Source organism: Chanos chanos, chromosome 2 (genome assembly GCF_902362185.1).
Source record: "Chanos chanos chromosome 2, fChaCha1.1, whole genome shotgun sequence".
NCBI classification, from domain to species: domain Eukaryota; kingdom Metazoa; phylum Chordata; class Actinopteri; order Gonorynchiformes; family Chanidae; genus Chanos; species Chanos chanos.
This window is the reverse complement of record NC_044496.1, coordinates 26,587,531-26,608,133: the sequence shown is the minus strand read 5'-3', so window position 1 is coordinate 26,608,133 and position 20,603 is coordinate 26,587,531. Positions and strand designations below refer to the sequence as shown.

The window sequence follows — 20,603 nt, the reverse complement described above, 5'->3', positions numbered from 1 at the left end:
AAAGAGAGAGAGAGGAGAGAGAGAGAGAGGAGAGAGACTCTAATCTCAAAAGATGTGACAGTACTTCTCCCAATTCGACTTTTTTTTGTTTCTTACTAAAAACAAAGGCTATCCAAATCACTACAAACTTTTCTGTATTGTGCTGCTTTGTATGACAAACACATATGAATTTATTCTGCCAGTTTTAATCTCTTATTGCTGTTTTTTTTTGTGTGTGTTTGTTTGTTTGTTTGTGTCCATGCTGGCATAGTCTGTCTGCCACCTCACCACATGCCTTAAAAGATGTGGATAACCTCCTTCATTTTAATTTTCCATTGGTGCAGAGGATGGAGGTGCAGGAGCACTGTGGCTCAGGTGTGTGGCTCTTCATTCAATTTGCAAGAACAAGAAAAACCCCTCATTGTCTGCCAGCTTTAAAACAGTAGTCTGCGTAGGCACTTGATTTGATAAACTGACATCAGACTCAGCCAATGCATACCATAAGTAAAAGGACAGGAGGTATGGACGATGAAGTCAAAGCTGATTGTATCTTGGATGAGACCAATGTTTTGTTTTGTTTTGTTTTGTTCGAGTGCCTGAACAAGACCATGCCTATTAGAAATGAACTGTTTGTATAGGTTGGGGTAACCAAGGGAAAGTGAGAGTTTTCCCCCCCTCTCTTTAAGCTGAAGTCTGCGCCACTTCCGTCTCTGTACTCATGCCGGTGGCTTCGGCAGGGGGCGTGGCTTCCAGCTCGGGGCTGACGCTCACATCGGTCTCTTCTTCTTTCATCTCCGTCGTCATGCTCTCCTCCGGCTCCGTGAAAGATGCCAGCAGGGACTCGGACTTGTCTTGGCTGGGTTCGTCCTCCGTTTTGAGGGCGAGCGCGTCGGCGGGCAGACTGTGGGTGTACGCCCCTGCGCTAGCGTGGCTGAGACCGTGGGTTTTCTTCAGGTGCTTCTCCAGTGTGGCGTACACGGTGAAGGGCACGCTGCACAGTTGGCACTGGAAAGGTGCCCTAGTCCCGCGAGCTCCGTGTGTCTTCATGTGACGCGTCAGTTTGCTGCTCTGGGCACAGGCGTAATTGCACAGGCCACAGCGGTACGGCCTTTCGCCTGTGTGACTGCGCCGGTGAACCGTTAGGTTGCTGCTGTTGCGGAAACTTTTGCCGCAGAACTCGCAGCACTCCTCTCTCTTTTTCCTCCCCACTCCCCCCCCCTCCTCCTCCTCCTCCTCCTCCTCCTCCTGTTGTTGTTACAGTCAACTGCCTTCTGGCGTTCTCGCGCTGCCATTCCTGCACCATGTCCATGCTGGTTTCCGTCTCTCTCTCGCTCTCCCACCCTCCCCGTGTCCGCTCCTCCCGCTCGGGCCGCTTGGGCGTGCAGTTGCCGCTGGCGATGCCACTTTCTCCGCTGCCGCCCGTCTCGCAGCTCTCCAGTGAGCCTTCTGAGGGGCTGCCGCAGGGTGAGGGCTGCTGACGCTCCACCTGCGCCTCCTCGTCTGCCTCCGTCTGAGGCTGGTACAGTCTCAGCAGGCTGCGGTCTGGAGCTCCGGACTGGGAGGACAGTAAAATCAGACCTCCACTGGACCTGTGCTCGCCTGCCCCCGATGCTGACCCGTCCCGCTGCACCATCTTGGCCTGCAGCTTGCCCTCTGTGTCTGTGCTAGGGTTGGGCGTCTCCTGGGTGGTGGGGCGGCGATGGCTCCTCATATGACGTGCCAGTTCTCCACTTTGGGCAAAGGTGAGTTGGCACAGGCCGCAGTGGTACGGCCTCTCACAGGCGTGGGTACGACGGTGGGCTGAGAGACTCCGCAGAGAATGGAAACCCTGACCACACAGCTCACAGGAGAAGGGAGCATGGAGAGGAGCAGGAGAGTGCGGGAAGGGTGAAGCTGCTGGTGGAGAAGGCGAAGGAGAGGGGACCACTCCTCCGTTGGTACTGCTGACCCCCGCCAGATGCTGAAGACGCATGGAGAAGTTCAGGTCTTGTCCTCCTCCTGGAGAGGGGGTGGAGCTTTGGGGCTGACGGGAGCGGATTAACCTCTGGGAGGTGGGGCTGAAGGCAGAGGCTAGTGTGGCAGTGAGGTGACGGCGGTCTAACATGGCTGCTGGTTTGGTGGCCTCAGGGACTCGTTCATCCTCCGCTTGGTAGATGCTGAGGCAGTGTGTGTGTTGCGCATGTTGGAGGAGAGCCCAGGCACTGGGCAACACACATTCACACACCTGGCAGGTAAGACTGGATGGTTCCTCTGTCAGGAAGGGGGGGGGGGTGGAAGAGACAGGGAAAGAGAGAGAAACAGTGAGTCAACCACAGGACAGAAAAGAAAACATTTACTAGTCACTACATGTTGTAAAATGGGCAAAGAACATACAGTAAGAATTGTGGAATCCAGTTGGACTCAAGTTACTGAAAAAACATTATGGATTACGCTCACGTAAAATGTTTACACAGGGCATTGGTGGCTCTCAGAGCGGCCAGCCCTCATTTAGGCTAAGCAACAAACACATTACAAATATGTAAAAGAGGTAGAAAAGGTATACTGAGCTGCAGGTTTGAGCAAGCCTTTTCCTGGTCGTGTTGTGAGCAGCACAATACGACAGAGGAAATTCTAAGCCTTTCTAAAGACTAGTTAGCTGGTTAGCATAAGTTGGTCCGGGCCTGAGACCAGCACTCCTTTAGTGACACGTTGTTGACATGCTACCAGGTGCATTTGCAGGGCAACCAGACGAGCACAGAAATGAGGATTAAGACAGAGACAAGCGAGAATGGATGGATTCTTGAGCATGTCTGGAGATATTTTTAAAACATGGTTCGCTTTGTCTGTTTTTTTTTTTTTCCCCTCCTTTTTTTTCCCCAAGACCCACTCACCAATTAAGCTGCAAATTGCTAATTAGCAGAACGGAGAATACGAAGGCTTTATGCAAATGACTCCTGAGTCAGCCTCCTTGACAAATGAGGCTTCTCTGCATAAATCAGAATTGGACAGAGGATCCCAAAACTGAAGGGGGGAAAACATTTCATTTCATTTTTTTTTTTAAATTCGGAAGATTCAAAGCCGAATGGCATAAGCTGCTTTTATGTCCCCTCAAGTCAAAATGCTTCTATATTTTACAAGGGGGGGGGGGGGGGGGGGGGATTAAAAAGAGCCTCTCTTTTGTTTTCTTCCTCTCTCTCTATCCTTTTCTTTCACCCACTCTCTCCCTTTCTCTCTGTCTCTCTCAGTTTGGTGAAGAAAACATCTAAAAGACAAGGGATTTGTCCCAGTGCCTTAAAGGTAAGGACAGGGAGTGTAAAAAGTAGTGAAAACAGGAAAAATAAAGAATAGCTGGACAGGTTGTGGTAAAAAAAAAAAAAAACGGCCACAGAGATAAGTGAACCCCTCAACTGCACATTAGACTCTCCCTCATAATGCCCACACAGCCTCCAAATCTCTCCCTCGAGTGGGGGGGGGGTGTCGGGTGGGGGCGCTTTTGTCTCGGGGTCCTGGAGTGAAACACAATACCCTGGCCCGTCTCTCGCTCTCACTCTCCTTTTCTTTCTCTCTCTCTCTCTCTCTCTCTCATCCTTTTTTGTAAGGATTCCCATTTGGCCCAGGGTAGCACTTGCATATTAAGCAGAAGCAATAACCGCTAATTAAAAATGCAGATTGGCTAGGAGCGCTAACGAGCAGCAGGCAGAATCTCCCCTCCCTTGGGAACAGACAGAGAGAGAGAGAGGGAGAAAGAGAGAGGTAGAGAAAGAGAGAGACAGAGAAGAATAATGGGATGGGGAGAAAGGGAGGCAGAAAAAACACAGAATGAAGAGAAATGAGAGAGCAGGCATCAATACATTGTCTAAGTGATACAGCAATCCATCACATTCTATGAATCACACACACACACACACACACACACACACACACACTCTAAGGCAAATGTGTACATGTCAGATTGAGGGGACATCTATGTGTTGTGGAGTAACTGATCTTTCACTTTGACTCATTTTAAGAGTATTTTAACGGAACAGTCATCTCCTAAAGTTTAGAGCGCAGACAGTCTGGATCCCTTCCCCCAATAACTGATGGTAGCTCCATTGATAAGGTATACAGAGATGTTCAAGAGCACTCTCTCAGTTCAAGTTCAGTTTCCTCAAGGTTCAAATCCTCAGTCACACTGTGAATACTGGAGACCTTAAACACACTGCATGAGAAACTCTTACTCCCTCCATCTCTCTCTCTCTCTCACACACACACACACACACACACACACACACACACACACACACACACACACAGTTTGAAAAGGGACTGATTGGCATAAAACTGAGGGATGTGGACGGAAAGAGGCTGTACATAAGGCCTGTCCCCTGTGTAACATACAAAGGAAGGAAGTGCAAGCATGTGTGCACCCGAAAGACAGACAGAGAGAGAGACAGAGAGAGAGAGAGAGAGAGAGAGAGAGAGAGAGAGAGAGAATGTATGTATGTAGAAATTACAATCAATCAATCATAAGCATTTTAGTCCCAATATGAATACACGTCACCTTTAAAAGACTGTTTTGTTTGCTTAGCATCACTGTTGAATTGTAAGAACAGGTCTAGTCAGTGGTTTAGGAGAGGTGACGCTCACCCGTTTTCTACTACTAGGTACAGAAAATAAGGGGAACAATTTGAGTCACGGCTCAGTGGAGTGACACATAAAAACTTGACACCTGCAAGTAGTAACCACTCTCTTTGCTGAGGCAAACAGAAAGATTAAAAAGCCAACACAGGGATTAGCCTAGAAGAACCCAGCCCTACAAAGAACTCTCGGTATAAAAGCAGAAGGTTATGAGAAAAATGTTTCTTTAAGCATACTACAGTCCCAGTAAGTAGCTCATTTCAAAATGCTTCAAATAGCAACAGAAGTTTTTTTTCCAATACTGATGATTTTAGGACACTTCTCACTGCTTTTTTTTTTTTTTTTTGGTAAATGAAACATCTCACATTATTAATTGGAGTTCATGCTCTTCACTGTTACACACCATAAAGAGATGGTTACTCCTATTAAGAAAGGTGCTAATATAAATTTCAAATAATAAAACCTATGAAATAAACTTGGGGATATGTTGTGAATTTCTGTGGTCCTGCTAGGATTCCCTACAGATCTCACTGATAACTACCCATGTCAGCAGTGCCTGTAGGGACTGAGTGACAGAGTGTGTGTGTGTGTGTGTGTGTGTGTGCATGCAGAGTGCATTGGGAGTTGTGTTATTGTGTGGCCGGGCTGTGTTATGTTTATCTGGCCACTTCACCTGAGAGACAGCAGACAGAGGTGCTCAGGTGTGCTCAGGTGCCTGTCACCTCCCCTTGGGTGTTTGATTGTGTGTAGAGGAGTGTGTGAGTTTAAGTCGAATATAGCCACCTATCCTTTCCGCACAATTAACCTCGGCGTCGCTAACTCACAGAGGCCTCAGCGCCGCAGCAACGGACTCTTAATGAGCCGGACTGGGGGCAAGTTCGTTAGGAGAAGAGGACAAGAAAGAAAGGAAAGAAAAAAAAAAAAAAGGCTAATTAGCTGATGAGACTCACCTGCTCTGTAGGCCTCCGCCTTAACACCTGGCCCATCCTCCCATTGCTTGTCCGTCACCCTGCAGAGCTCCACGAAGCCCGCCTCCACCTGTGCCGTGCTTGCCGCACACTGGAGCATGCGACTGGCTGGAGAAGGTGGAGTGTGGCCCTGGGGCCCTGTTCTGGTGTGGCTGCATCCGCCTTGTTTGTGCTGGATGAAGGCCAAGATGTGAGCCAATGGGAACGCTTGGCCACACTGGCCGCAGGTCAGCAGGTCACGGCCCCCCAGTTCAGGGAGACAAGCTCTCTCTTGGGGTGAAGGACTGGGGAGAGCCGTGGACTCGGGGGTATCTGTAACAGAGGAGAAAGAGAAAGTTAGGTTAAGGCGCAAGCACAAAAACAAATACACACACACACACACCCCTCCGCAGTGGGCAAACCATAAGGGAGGTGGATGCCACAGTAATCACGCAAACTCTTTTCCATTGGTGTGCTTCTTCCGCGTTGCTCTAGCCTGCAGGCAGCCTGTCCCCTCAGGCTCTCAAAATGACCAAACCAACCGGCTCTCTTGCATGACACTCACAACTAAACTCTCCTGTTTTTTCCTTCTCACTCTCATTCTCTCTCTCTGTCTTTGAAGTGTTACTTTCAGTTCTTCGCAAGCATATCTCCACAACTGCTGCATTGCCGCCATCTGCATGACTCTGTCTGGTCAGCAGATACTGACCACTTCCTGTCTCGCTGTCATCAAGCTTTGCTTCTCACAGGAAACACTTTCAAGTCGCGCACAATCTGCCGCACACTCTCATCGACCACTGTTCGCACACACTGATAACATGCAACTGCAAAGCCACCTCTACTTTTCTCAAGTTTCTTTTTCTCATCCAGGTGGCTTTCACATCGAGTAAGAACTGAAAAGAACCAAACAGAGAGCCACTGAGCCACTGACTTAAGGTCAAACTGCCAGGCTGGGTACCTAAAGCAGTTACATTCAGTGTGTTTTGAGTTCAAGAATTTCATCTGAGGATTTAGAACAAAACACACACACACACACAAAACAATCACAGACAGACAAAATACACACTCATCATGACACTTTGGACTTGAACTGGGCAGAAAGTTATTCCTCTTCAGTAATAATGGAACGAACTTTGAGTGATCTGCTGCAATGCCCTTTGGGCTGAAAGCCATAGTTATGGTCACGGCTGAAGTACACGCCCAGCAGCTTGGACTCGATTCACCTGGTCGTCAGCGCCGCTACAGGTACAGACAGTCCCGGGCAGAGGGAAGGATTTCATCGGCGGTTACTCAAAAATGTCACTTTTCCTGTTTCTATTGCGCTGGCTGTTTGCGCAGACACGCATGAGGCGCGGTCTCACACTCAGCTCAGGTCTTGTGGTCAGGTAAGGCACGCATGATCGGCCTCCGTTAAAAAGCTCGAGAAGAAAAACACCCTTTTCCTGACCATCACCAGTTTCATAAACACCTCGGATGCGGCCACCCCTCTCTCTCTCTCTCTCTCTCTCTCTCATGAGAGAGGCATGCAGCCTGTGCTTTAAAGACCTAAACTGTGTTCAGTTTATACCCATATGTTGTAGAATGTTTATTTTTTCTCCTGCCTCAAAGTATTAAGTGGCTATAGAATCAGTCTAGGCAGAGACACAAGTAATCTAACCGTTGTATCACCCCACTTTCGGATAAATCTTGAACACGCGGTCGCCTGCCGCATATTCCAAAGAAACTGTACTCGTCTTGCTTTGAGAGAGAGACGCAAAGTAGGCTACAAAATAGACACTTGCAGAGTGAAAATTTTAGATACCGGGAAGATGCAATAAGGAAGTACCATGTTATGTCTTCCACTGGGACAACACAGAGTCCAGGTTACTGAGTAGGAAAACCGCTCTTTTCCATAGACGATAAATATGAACATGAGAAACAGACACGGTTTTACAGTGATGAGACAGGAGACTGTTAAAGAAGTGCTTTGATCATTTCTAATAATCTCTGCCTCAAATGTTGAAATACACCTCCGACCACAAAGACAACCACAAACCTTATACAAAGTTACTGAAAAGAAATCACGTACCTCGTACGTAAGTATATGAAGTACATTATTTTTCATACTAATCACCTGTACACGTAAATACACGAATTTGTGCATCGGTCTGTTTGCCTAAAAAACTTTGCGTGTTGTCTTACCTTGAATTGCGCTCAGGTGTTGTGGTCGGCTGCCAAGTTTACGCCTGGACATTGTGCTGTTATGGCAATGTCCCCGAAGGTATAGATGTTAATCCGTGTCACCGTACAAAACAAAGTCGATTAAAGCACTTTTAACGACAGAAGCCGAGCGCCGCGAGCCTGAGAGTGAGCCAGACAGACAGTCGTTCGTCGCAACTGGCAGGTTTTCCGTCAATGTTCAAGTTCAAGCGACTGACCCTGCAAAGCACGGTAGAAGGGGCAGGGGCAACATACTCTAGGCACCGCCCGTCAATGCTCCTACGACCTCAACCCCGCCTCCCCACCGCACTCCGTTCTCACCCGCAAAATCAGATGACCGTGGTTTACACTATTGTAAAGCAGTTATGCCAATATAAATCCCATTATTTAGTTAACAACGCGGTGCCTTTATCATATCTTCGCAAATTATGTAAATGATTGCACTGATGGTGCGCAGCTGCAGCGCCTTGACACCAATAACATGTGCTGGTTGAAGGATGTGGGTAAGGAGGAAGTGGGTTTATCGAGGTCGCCAGAGACAGGTGTTTTGCTGTCCGGCTGATTTCGAAACCTAAACTAACTGTCGCTGGCTCCTCTTTTTTTTTTTTTTTTTTTCTTCTCAAAAGTTTTGATCCCAATAACAGACACGCATAATTAGCAGTAATCACATAAAACTCAGATAAAATCACGAAGACGAAACTTCCAAGTGGCACAAAGCATCATATGTTCAATCAGTTTCGGAAGATGTTGAGGAAGACTTGCGCCTCCTGGCGACAGAATAGAAACGCAACATCTGTTCAAACCAAAAATTCTTACAATTTAGAGATTTGGATTATTAGTCTTAACTGATGAAGGTGTGCGCATCGCAGAATAAACAAAGCTGAGTTATTCTTAAAGTATACTCTTCAATTTGTCCTATATCGGGATGCTACAATAACCCGAATACGTTTTGAACATTTGCATACTGTCAGGTACACTGAAACAAGCTACTGTTTCTGCTTTTGACAGAAAAAACTGAATTATATACAATGACACTGAAAAGGCATGCAAATGAACTTTTCATACTTTGAAATAATTTTATTTGAGTGAGCAAATTCAAGATTAGTTGAGAAGATTAGCTGAGTAAGACACAAGTCTTTGACACTTTGACACGGAACGGGGGTTAAGATGATATTTACACTGCAGTGGGGCTCGAGGTCAGACTTTTTTTTGGGGGGGGGGTCGGGGGTCGGGTGTAGCATATTCCCCATATAAACAGGTATGGATTCTGTAGGTTTTAAATTTTATGTACTTTCAGACACTCTTTAATGAAACGAATATGTACAGAGATTAAACGTCGTACAAAATAACAGTTCAAACATATTCACATTCCACAAAGTCCCCATCAGGAGAGGAGGATACAGAATAGAGAGAGAAAAGGGGGGGGGGGGCAGAGGAGAAAGAATGAATACATCTCATCTTCTTCAATGCTGTGGTTTGTTAAAAACGAAAAACAAAAATTAAAAAAAGAAAAAAAAAAAAAATCACCCACGCACCCCTCCTTCAAAAAAAAAAAAAAAAAAAAAGGTTACTGTACAAGTCTAGTTTTCCCAAGCAGGCACACAAACCCCCTGTTCAGCGAAACAATGCTCAAATCTTCACCTGTGCGTCATAAGAACTCTAATTTAACCTTTCACATGTGAGGGGACAGCAGGTATGAGGGGAAACATACAGACGTCTGAAGCTCTCAACAATCCTCTGTCATTTCCACCCTCTCTGACAATCCTTTCATCCCTGTTCCATACTCTCCTTTGTTTCCCCACTCGCTCTTTCTTCCTCCACCCTCTGCTGTCTCCCATTCAAGAGGACAGGTGACAGGTCACCTCAGTAGCGGTAGTATGGACTTCGTGACCTCGACCTCGACCTCCTGGACAGTGACAGAGAAATGGACACGTTGGGCATGGCTAACGCTGAGGACACAGGGGGAAGAGTATGTACGGCCCTAATCTTTTGTTTTAACTCTTTTTAAACATCGGTTGGATTTTACATACCTTCTGGATGAGCTGTAATCCCTACCTGTAAAACAGAAATGATCAATAATTAAAACGTTTTTATAGTTCTTCCAGCTGCGTCTTTTGGCATTCCAGTCAGTATTGACAATGACAATCTACACTTCATAAAAGGTACAGTACAACACAGGTGTGACATTTTTTTTTTTTCAACAATTAGCCCAATATCACCTTTGAACCAGGTACTGGGCTCAGTGCCATGCCCTGTTTGGTTCACAACCCCTCCCTTTTATTTTTCCACAGAAATGAGTGATGAGTCGTCCTCCTGATATCCATCTATTCAGGTCATCTGGCCTGTGGCGTAAAGATTACTCACTGTATTTGGAGTTGGGGGAGGGGGAGTGGCTTTGTCTTCCATACTGCCTCTCCCACTCATCCCTTTCTTTCTCACGCCTTTCCCGCTCCCTGCAACACGAAGTACCGGTTAACCACCATGAGCACGGGCCACGCTTCAACATGCTGCCCCCTCCCGCCCCTGTCAAAGGATCTGATAAGACACCTCTCCAGTTTTCTCTGTCTGACACACTCTCTCTCTCTCTCACACACACACACAACACAGCCTTACTTCATACGGATCTTGCGGGCCATGGCTCTTAACTCTCCTTCTCGTTCCTGAGAAAAGACACAAAAATCATGGGGCTCAGTTAAAAAGACACAATCCCACTTTTAAATGTTCAAACAGAGCAGAGGAATGGACAAAAGACAATCAGACATGACTCAGGTCACGCCTCAGGGAACTGATGTAATACAGGCAACAAGGAATAGCTCGACACTTAAGGGTAATGTTTGTGAAAAACACACACACACAGTATTACCTGTCGTTTGTGCTCTTGCTGCTGGATTTTCACCTGTGCTGCTTTTTTATCCGCCTTGGCTGAAGAGAGAACAAAGAGACAAAAAAACAAAACAAAACAATTATCACGATTTTTCCAGTGCAGAAGCTCTCCTCAGTACAGGGTTCCAGAGTTAAAAGCTTGACAGTCAATAAAACAGTCTTTTTGGTGACATATGGTAAAGGTACCGGGAAACTCGACACCACACATTCATGTTAAACCTCTCTCTAATTATATCTGTACAGACTATACTTTTACACGTAAACATAAACTTGAACTTGAGTCATCCAAAACCCAGGACAGAGGGGAACACACGCATATGAGTCCAGAGAGACACACGTGACTCCAGTGCTCTGGATGTGTTGGGAGAGTGTGTGCCTGTAACTCACACTGCTTGTTGAGTGCCTTCTGCATGCGCAGTTTTAGCTTCTCCTGAGGGGTCATCTTGGGCTGTAACAGAGACACCAGCATTAGCACTTGCTGTCAGGGCGCGGGTTAAGATGTAGGGGACGCAGAGTACGAGGTTACTGGGGTTATCTATAGAACGACTGTCAGCCCATATAGACAACCTCTAAACGTCTCTGGCTCCTGTCCACCTTAAAGGGGGGGGGGGGGGCAGAAAGATTCCAAATCATGTACAGATCATTTGGAAGCTGCCTGTCCACTGTCACTGGTGGCAAAATGTCAGGGCTACATCAGCTGCTGTCCAATGTCCAATGGTTGATGAGGATCAGATTTCACAGAACTGCCCTTATCCACTGCCCTGATATATATGTTCAGATGTATATAGATGTGTGTGTGTGTGTGTCTGTACATGTTGGCAGTAAGAGAGAGAGGCAGGTGTGGGTAGGCATTTGAGGTCAGCTGCCAACCCCTCCAGAGAAAAGAGAATCACCACCCCTCTCCCCACCCCAGACAGACAGAGGAAGACCTACTTTCAGGGAGCTACTTTCATTTTTTGCCTGTTTTTCTTAAGCTGCCCAGGTAAGGAGTGAAAAAAAAAAAACAGATGAAGACTGCAGATAGCCAAAGCTTTCACCCTTTTAGACTGAACACGTCTCTTCTCATGACATGTCTTCTTACTTCCCTTATAACCTACTCTATCACAACTCTGTTGACTCATGCAGGCCTGAGACAGAGAGAGAGACAGCAAGAACGAGACAGAGAGAGAGGGAGAGACAGAGAGTGTGTGTGTGTTCGGTATCACTCTGCATGCTCTGACAAGCCCACTGCTCAGCCCTGAGCACCTGGGCTCCCGCACTCTCCTTTCAAAACCTCTCTCGCTTTTTCCTTTTTTCTTCCATCCCCCTGCAGGAACAACCCCCCCTGCATTAGGCTTGTTGTTTCCAACAAACATTCTGGTTTCTTTCGGATACAGAAAATAAACAATGACTTGTGAAATATCTCACACTCATTCACAAGACTGAAACATACATCTTTGAAAACCTTGAAATGGAACCTCTCTCTCACACTCGCACACGCACGCACGCATGCACACAAAGGCATAGACAGATAGTTCATTAATGTGTGCCCTTATAGAGACCACTGCGCTCTTGAAGGAGAGGGGCAGTGTTCACCACCAGAGCGTGTTGTCACGGTGACGGCCAATCAAAAAGACATTTCAAATGAGACTGTAAGCTCTCTGAAGGGGCCGGAAGTGCATGACGAGGGTGGGAGCCCCGGTCTGATTGACAATTGCGTCAGCCTGTCAGAGGGGGGGTGAGGGAGGCGTAGACTTTAGCAACAAAACCCAGCTAGATCAAATTCTTACTGACTTTGGCAGCTCCCGTCTCTTTACCACCCGGAGTCTCAGCCCTAAGAGAGACCGTGGAGAGGAAGAAAAGAGGAAAAAACTTTTCAGTCCGACAACTTGTCACTTTTTCCATGGTGGGATAGCTTCTTTTAGCAATCAAAAACACCAGTAATGTTTAGGATTATATTACTGTGTTCAGTTCACAGACAGTATATTAAATATTCTACTGTTAATGCGCTTTCCTTTGCATTATGGTAACATGTAAAGGACTTAACACTCACTTTCTCAGCTTGTCACAGAGAGCCATGGTGGGGGGCTGGGCAGATCGGGTTGTAGGGGAGGGGCTACGGCTCTGCGGTCGTGACTGGGAGGGGCTCCGGCTGTTGCTGCTCCCCCTGCGATGGCCTGAACTCCGCCCCCCACGCCGCGAACGATCAGCCGAGCGCGAACGAGTGCGAGACCTGAACGGACAACAAGGGGCATTAAACTGCAACTGGCGGAAAAACTTAGGTGTGTAATCAGATTCCGCACCACCCACAAACAGTCCAAATAAACAACTTCACCCAGCACTGAAGCTGAATACCTTGAATGGAGAATGTGGTTTTGAAATATCTGTTTTGGTTACTTATCTGTTGTTTGAAAGTGAACACACACAGAAAGTAGTTATGTCTGCACAAAACAGAAAAGTCAGCACTATATCGCTGTGGGTGTGGTTAACCTTAGCACTCCTTTACCTGGTGCGTCTACGTGCTGTGTAGCGTCGACCCCTGTCCCTGTCTCTGTCTCTGTCTGTTGAGCGAGAGTGCGTGCGGTCATATCTCCTTCTCGAGCTGCCCCCTCCTCCACGCTGCCGCGAGCGGGAATCGGAACGCCGTCGTGACCGAGACCGGGATCGAGAATATCGTCCGTCCCTACCTCCACGTCTGCGCCCGTGACGTGAACGTGAGGAGGACCTGGATGAGCGCCGGGTGGAAGAGCGTGAGGATGAGGAAGATGGGCTGGATGTGGAAGAGCGCCTCCTGCTGTATAACGGAAGATGCAGGGAAATGTTACCATGGTTACGAGGCTTACATTAAAAAAAAAAAAAAAAAAACATCAACAGACTAACTGCAAGCTACGGTAGGAACTAATTCCAGCTGCACAGTTAAAAGTAGTGTGTCTTATGAACACTAATAATCAATGATATCTTTAGCATGCTAACATGCTGCAGAGCCTTCTTTGCAAACATTAACATAAACAGTGGCTTCTTATTCAACACTAGCAGTAAGTTAATTGAAACAAGTGTATGTCCACCTGTCCCAAAAGTTTCTGACTCTTTGTCAGTTTGTGTTAGATGGTGACATCATCTTAGCAAACAATGATGGACAGGAGAAAACAGCCAATGAGAAGCCATGAGGAAGCAAAAGGGGAAAGCTACCGACCGGGAGCCCCTGCTATGACCTGCAGGATGCTGCTGCCAGTTGCTGGAGGAGTGGCTTGAGTGAGTCGTGGGCGTGGCCTGAGTAGGCGCTGTGCCCTCGTCGTCGCTGCCTCCAAAACTCGTGATGAAGGTGATCTTATCGTTGCCTGGGGAACGGGAGCGAGACCGCGACTCTGAGCTGGATTCTGACTGTGGCCTGAAGGGTTTGGGGAGGGGGTGCAATATGAACAGAGAGAAAGAGCAGAAACCAGAGAGAAGATGAGGACTCATCTATTTGCAGAATTCTATCGAGTGATCTAAGAAACTGAAATCATCAGCTTTTATGATGCTGGAGACCGTGTAAAGTGGATTAATATAAAGCCTGGTTTTAAAACAAGGGATTTTTCAAGTACAATCCGCTGTTAAAAAAAAGAAGACTGCTCCACTCTGTGGGGTGCAGGCACTCACCGTTTGTAAGGATCATAGGTCGGGCTGTCTCTCCTGGCATAGCTGAAATGACAGATAAATACAATAGTGAAGGTACTGTCTGAAAGTAAAAAGTAGATCAGGAATTAGTGCTAAAACAAGGTCAGCAGACGGGACACAATGACCCACTTCCATTTCATCAACATTTGTCTGATTTAACTAAAATAATGATGATTAAATCAGCACTGAGTGTTTCACCAGACTCAGTTTTACAGGAATATTCTCATACAGGACTGGAGCACCAATAAGAGAACAGACAAAACTCTGTGATGTTATGATTTGGGACCAAAGTAAAGTATGTTTATGGTCCAGTGGGGGGGGGGGGGTGTAAAATTGATGAATGCCACTGTTTAAAAAAAAAAAGTGCGTCTGAAATGTGATGTTTAGCTAAATGAGTAAGAACTCAAACCCGTCTGTGTAGATATCACTGTTGATGTGTAGTCTTTTAGCCTATGAAGCATTAACTCTTTACCCAGTGTCAGTGTGTGCTGAGCCGTGAATCCTGTAGCCTACGGCTCAATATCAATATACTTACTTCTGCAACACTGAACTCTAGGACCATTGGGTCTCAGTTCAACAGCACACAAAGGCCCTGAAAGAATCAACCCTTTCTATAGAGACTTACAGAGAGAGCCAACCAACACAGTGTGAGGACACCTTTATCAGGGGGCAAAGAAAAAAGTCCAGTGCTTGTCTGCACTCCACTTTTATCCATTATAATCTACCAAACAGCCTTGCAGTCCTTTCTGTGGGCTACTATTACTTCTACCCATGTCAGTGCTTGACAGTGCCAACTGATGACGGACATATACAGATAAGTGACCCTAAACTAGACCTGCTATATCAGAAGCATAGCGAATATGTAGATTAAATATGTTGTCAGCCTTCAGTAATGGAGACAGAAAAACTATATTACCTGGGTGGGCTGATCTGTCGACCTTTAAGTCTCTTCTCACGAAACTCTCTTCTCTGTCTGCGTGACCGTCGGCCCTGAAATAACACGCACACGCACACGCACACACACACATTACTGTGGGCACTCAGCCTGTACCACAACCATCTGGTTCTTAACCTGCATTGGACGTTACGGTTAAGTAAGCGACCTATTGTGTTATTTAACAGTGACAGGTGTATAAACAGAGTGAGTGTAGAGCCAGTGGGCCAGGCTGTTCAGTCCCTCACCGAATACATGGCCTTCTCTGCCTCCAGGGCTTTGGCATGCTTTATGGCCTCCACTTCCTCCTTGTCCTTCCTCAACATCCTGCCACAAAGACAAGACCGTTACTCAGCTAAGCCTGGGACCCCAAAGACAGGAATCTGCATGGGCGTTACCGTCTAGAAAGCTGCCCACCAACCTGACAAAGTCTCCGTCCGCCATGCCATATGGAGTCGCCATCTTATTCAGCTCCATCACCTGCTCCGAGTTCAGTTCATCTACATCAACCTCAACATCTGGAACATGCACGCGCACATACACCCACACACACCCACACGCACACACACGAACACAAACAAACACACACACACACACACACACACACACACACACACACACACACACATGAGCACAGGAAACACAAACACACACACACAAACACACGAACACATGAGCACACAAACACAAACACACACACACAATAACATCAGAAGGGATTTGAGTGCTGGACAAAAGACAACATGCCATATTACATTATAATAACACAGGTATATTTATTTTCACATAAACCACCCCATAAAAAAAAAAAAAAAAAAAAGAAATCGAGCAGGGTGTGTGTGTGTGCATGAGAGAGAGAGAGACAAACACACCAATGTCAGGGATTCCCTCGTCCTCCTCTGACTCGCTGTTCTCAGAGTCATCGTCATCGCCTTTATCTGACTGGGTGCCTTGCTCTGTCACTGTGCTGTCCTCATATGTGTATCCAATGTTGGCCCTCTTTTCAGCAAGCCTTACATGGGAAATAAAACACAGAGCGTTACCCTCTCCAAAAGCAGAAACACACACACTTAACACAGAGTCAATACCAAAGGACTCTGAGTCTTGGCTGAAGTTTAGAACCCTGACTTATTATGAGAGCATGAGCTTACTTTTTCTTTTCATCCTCATTTGGCCTCTGCAGGCCACCGTAGAGCTCGTCCACATAGATCTGGTACAAACATTGCTCCTCTGAGACTGTTCGAGGACAACAGCAGATTTATTAGAGCTTGACAATGCGACACACACACACCCACACACACAAACAGTACTTTTAGAAAAAGGGAAATAACACTAAAACCAAACAGGACAAGTTCCAAACGGTCACTTACTGTTGGCAAAGTCGTTCTGCACCAGACCCCTATAGCGTTCATAGTTGCATTTCCTTTCCTCTGACTCTTGCTCTGGCGTGCTGCAAAACAAACACCTATCTCAAAGAACTTGGAAACGAAATGTCCCTCTTGTCCAAACAGACCAACAGTACAGAGCATTACATGTGAATCACACAATTAAGCCATCATTTCCTTGGTCATTAAATTGTAGAAAAAAAAAGACAATCTCCCATGATCATAGAACAGTTGAACACATTAAAAGGAAACCATACTGAACTTAAGTAAGGTATGTGAATGGAGTTCTTGCCAAGCAGCATATATCAACTAGACTAACTGGACCCTCTAAAGAATGCATCTACATATTTAGGATTCAGAGCTTGGCAGGCAGTGTTAAAGTATGAGTGCACTTACACTGTGTTTAGGAGAGGAGGGGTGTAGGTGGGTATGTAGTCCAAGTGTGCTCTGACGTCGAATCTGTCAATCATGTTATTGGTATCGCCCTGCCATGGCATCCTGTAATCACATTTCCATAAGATCTCAAAGGAGACAACGCGTGAAGATGAGTTATGCACTCTAATCTGGAGATCCCTCATTACGAGAAAGTGTACATGGGGAAGTGGGATAGACAAGGATGTGTGTGTGTGTGTGTGTGTGTGTGTGTATTTGTCTTTGTAAGATTAAGGTTATGACTGACATGTTGATGGGACTCTCTGCTGCCAACGCCACAGCTGGGTCCAGATGGATCTTATAGGCTCGTCCATGGACCTGCAGGAACTGAGCCGGGTCCTTTTTCTAAACAGTGACAAAGAGAGAGGGAGAGAGAGACATACAGAATAAGAACTAGAAGTCACTGCAGACACTGTTCTTAAGAGCATTATCTCTTGTCCCATTTAACTGATAAGGGAGAAGGAGACACTGGGGCAGCCAGCACTGTCATGATGAACACTGCTGTATATGAGTGGTGAGAGTGCAAAGTTCAGCCAAGTTCTTTTGCTTACTATTTTCTCGTAATACTCTCGCCGGCGTTCCCCGCGGCGTTTGTAGTCCACCATCATACCGCGTAGCTTGCGTTCATGTTTGCGAGCCTCCTGCCACATGACGGCTCCGCTCGGGGTGGGTGCGCGTCGGGGCACGGTTGCTGCACGGCAATGAAATGACAACACGTATAAGGAATTTGACTTGGTTGGTTTTGTACAGTTGTGCAAATTTTAGCATACAACTTTCACTATTAACGACTTAACAAGCACTATACAAGACATAAAATCAACCCCTGCATAAGATGTACACATGCGCCCACATACATACATACATAACGGGACATTTATTTTGTAAAATATAAGCAACTTTCAAATGCACACTGACAATCTATACACACATAAAATGTAATTTAAAAAGGAAAAAACTTGAGAAATATGGTTTCATGTGGAAAAATATTGTGACTGTGAGAAACTGACAGTCCAGTAATATTAACAGCTTTTATATTGCAGATTCAGAACAGAATATGTACAAATAAACCAAAAATGCATCACATGGATTAATATTTATCTATGCAGATTAACAGATTAGTAAAACCTACAAAATACAGTGCATAATAAATGGCCAAATGCCCCAGGCAGCCATCTAAGTGTATGGTAATTTCTTCATTAGAAAGGGTGTGTGAGCTATTGGTGATTAAATCAGAGGAAAAAGTAAGCAATCATAATAATCATGAAAAAGATGCATTATGTGTGACGTAAAGGCAGCTGTGAATCTGCTAAAATAGTTTAGTGATCATATTCAACACATGAACTTTATTGTTGGGTCAAAAGTGTCAGTTAAGCAGGTCCTGGGTTATTACTTTGACTTCCAGAACAGTTCTGAGAAAGCTGCTTCGCTGTCTGAGAAAAATGCACGCACTCTGATTTCATGTAACATCATCGTGCACAGGAAAACTTAAATTAAGTAAGAAAATAGGGAATGCAGCCACCTGGTAGCGAGTTACAACCGGCTTAATTTGGTTGAGCATAACGTTGTCCGCCACTGTCTGGTTCAGAGCTCTCCCCATTACGTAACGTTAACTGTTTTGACCGAGGTACGCCCAATATCTATAACCACATAATACAGTAATTTCATAAACATAAAATCTAACTAATATTTCTAGAATAATTTATCAGCCAAACAAATGTTAACGTTACTGGGTTACGTAGCCACCGAGCAGTAAAGCTAACTCATTACCAATACTAGCCATCAGTATTTCACTAGCTTGATTAACGTTACGTTAGCTATCGTTGATGCTACTTCTCGAAGCCACTACGATAGCTACCATAAGATAGTTGTGTAGATTTGATTAGGTCATATTAAAACGTATGAAATTCAGTGAGCTACGCTAACTACGTAAGGTTACTGCGCAAGATAGCATGCTTGCAACGGAAAGCCTTCCCTGCTAAGTGGTTAGCTACATAGCATATATGGCCCTTTTTTGTTGACAAATAATGATAGAATCGTAAACACTAGCTAACGTGAATGCAATAAACATTCTTCTTGCATTGCATATTGTCACGATAAAGCTGGTGAACTCAATACTCTAGGTGAAATCAAGATAATCACTAAAGCGACTAGCAAATTAGCAGCTTGATCAGCTAAGTCGGTTACAGCATGCTTTACCTAAACGATAGGAACCCCCGCTTATGTTAGGTTCAGAGTTAGAGCAGTTAACCCAACGAAAGGTTAGGTAGCGATAGCTCACTTAGCCGGCTAGCCTGCTCGGACAGAGGAAGAACCAGCTAGCATAACAAAACTAGCCAACGTTCATTCGTACCCAGCTACATGTAAATTAACGGTTAATGATTGATATGCATTGTGATTAAACGGAAAAAGTCACATTACTGGACTAACCCCAGTTACCTGTTTTAGTCTATAACAAATATGACTGAGAGTTCCGCCAGATTGTCTGACACAAGTGCAGTTCCTCGCCACTCGCTGATTTTGGATTCACTACTGCTGCATCTGCACACACCTCCAAAAAGACACAGGCGGCGGTCAAGATGTAGTTCTGCGTCATATCGCGCGATGGCGACATTGATCTTTTCCATTGATGTACTGTTTTTATTTGGCGTTCACTTGATAAATGTAGTCTCTCTTCATTGGTCCAGCCTCCTCTACGCGCATCCTTATTACATTAAACAGGGTAGGGGGAATTAAAAAAGCGGTGACAAGTCAGCAAAAAGCGAAATTTGCACAAAGTCTGCCTATACTCCGCAGGTGATGCCTAACGTCAGTGCAAGATCGCTTGAGTCTCGTCATTCAAGATTGATGGCTGTCAAGCAAACCAGTATAAACGCTGGCTTGTTGGCTGGTGACTGTTGACCTTTTGGGTTGCTCTGGAGGCTAGTCCAATCTGCCCTTAGGCCGAAATCCAGTATGGCTTCCCGGTCATGAGAAAAGATGTAATTTTAACGCCGCAGTTAACAAGCTTGCTAATAGGGTGGGGCACATTATGTTTACTCTAACTGGTGGTAGCTAGCTATGTCCAACATTAGTTCTCTTTACATGGTAGCCTATCTGTCAAACATTGATAAAGTTGACGTCTAAGACCAACATTTTATAAGGTGCATAGCAAATAGGGAGACCACACCACATTTCACTTTCACTATTACTGCCTGCCGCCGGTAAATTTATGCCCGTTATCCGAAGATGTGAGTGACGTTTAGACAAAGACAGGAAATGAACTGTGCACCGAGGTTATTACAAGCAGAAAATATTTTAATTTGTTGTAATAAATAAAAGAATGAAAAAATAACCTGTTACTATTATTTCAAATAAACGTTTCTGTTCCAGAACATTAAAAATATAAAGTTTCTGGTTTCGTTTTTGTTCCTAGCGAAATATCGATTGATTCTGGTTTTCGTTTCATTCCTTGAACCAGTTCAAAGCCTTGATCAGGAGTGTATAGCTTTCAGTCAAATGCAATCCAATACAAACTCAGGAATATGTGCAAGAACACGGAGAAGCGTAGCTGACGACGGCGTAGCCTAATCAAATGATTTTTCCCCCTTTTCATGCCCAGACCTCAAAGTA

At 45.6% G+C, this 20,603-nt stretch overlaps 2 protein-coding genes across 4 annotated transcripts; both read right to left on the bottom strand.

Annotated features, from left to right (window-relative positions):
• Window positions 1-660: 660 nt before the first annotated feature.
• On the bottom strand, window positions 661-7,758 carry LOC115804702 (B-cell lymphoma/leukemia 11A). Its single transcript, XM_075353541.1, is given in 4 exon segments — window positions 661-1,203; window positions 1,205-2,229; window positions 5,529-5,858; window positions 7,707-7,758. Coding segments are annotated over 4 exon segments (1,950 nt in total).
• A 1,539-nt stretch (window positions 7,759-9,297) lies between these two features.
• On the bottom strand, window positions 9,298-19,514 carry clasrp (CLK4-associating serine/arginine rich protein). 3 transcript variants are annotated; one of them, XM_030766168.1, is made up of 21 exons: window positions 19,431-19,514; window positions 17,546-17,685; window positions 17,242-17,339; window positions 16,959-17,060; window positions 16,548-16,627; window positions 16,329-16,413; window positions 16,050-16,189; window positions 15,599-15,695; window positions 15,426-15,504; window positions 15,160-15,233; window positions 14,226-14,267; window positions 13,780-13,974; window positions 13,093-13,380; window positions 12,640-12,819; window positions 12,381-12,420; window positions 10,995-11,055; window positions 10,588-10,646; window positions 10,338-10,384; window positions 10,089-10,177; window positions 9,755-9,779; window positions 9,298-9,630 (listed from the first exon to the last, which is right to left on the bottom strand). In XM_030766168.1, exons 2-21 carry the CDS (start codon window positions 17,642-17,644, stop codon window positions 9,588-9,590), a joined length of 1,923 nt encoding a protein of 640 aa, XP_030622028.1. In that variant the 5' UTR covers window positions 17,645-17,685; window positions 19,431-19,514; the 3' UTR covers window positions 9,298-9,587. The 3 variants fall into 3 exon arrangements, with proteins under 3 accessions (XP_030622028.1, XP_030622029.1, XP_030622030.1); XM_030766169.1 differs by lacking the exon at window positions 19,431-19,514 and adding an exon at window positions 18,514-18,573; XM_030766170.1 differs by lacking the exons at window positions 9,298-9,630; window positions 9,755-9,779; window positions 10,089-10,177 and having other exon boundaries at window positions 10,356-10,384; window positions 12,377-12,420.
• Between the last annotated feature and the right edge of the window lie 1,089 nt (window positions 19,515-20,603).

Coding starts and splice junctions, on each gene's coding strand:
- clasrp (XM_030766168.1), bottom strand. CDS start 17,644: ATGTGGCAGGAGGCTCGCAAACATGAACGCAAGCTACGCGGTATGATG. Junction 13,381..13,779: donor GGTCATAGCAGGGGCTCCCG/GTCGGTAGCTTT, acceptor TCCGTTATACAG/CAGGAGGCGCTCTTCCACAT. Junction 10,178..10,337: donor GCCCGCAAGATCCGTATGAA/GTAAGGCTGTGT, acceptor TTCGTGTTGCAG/GGAGCGGGAAAGGCGTGAGA.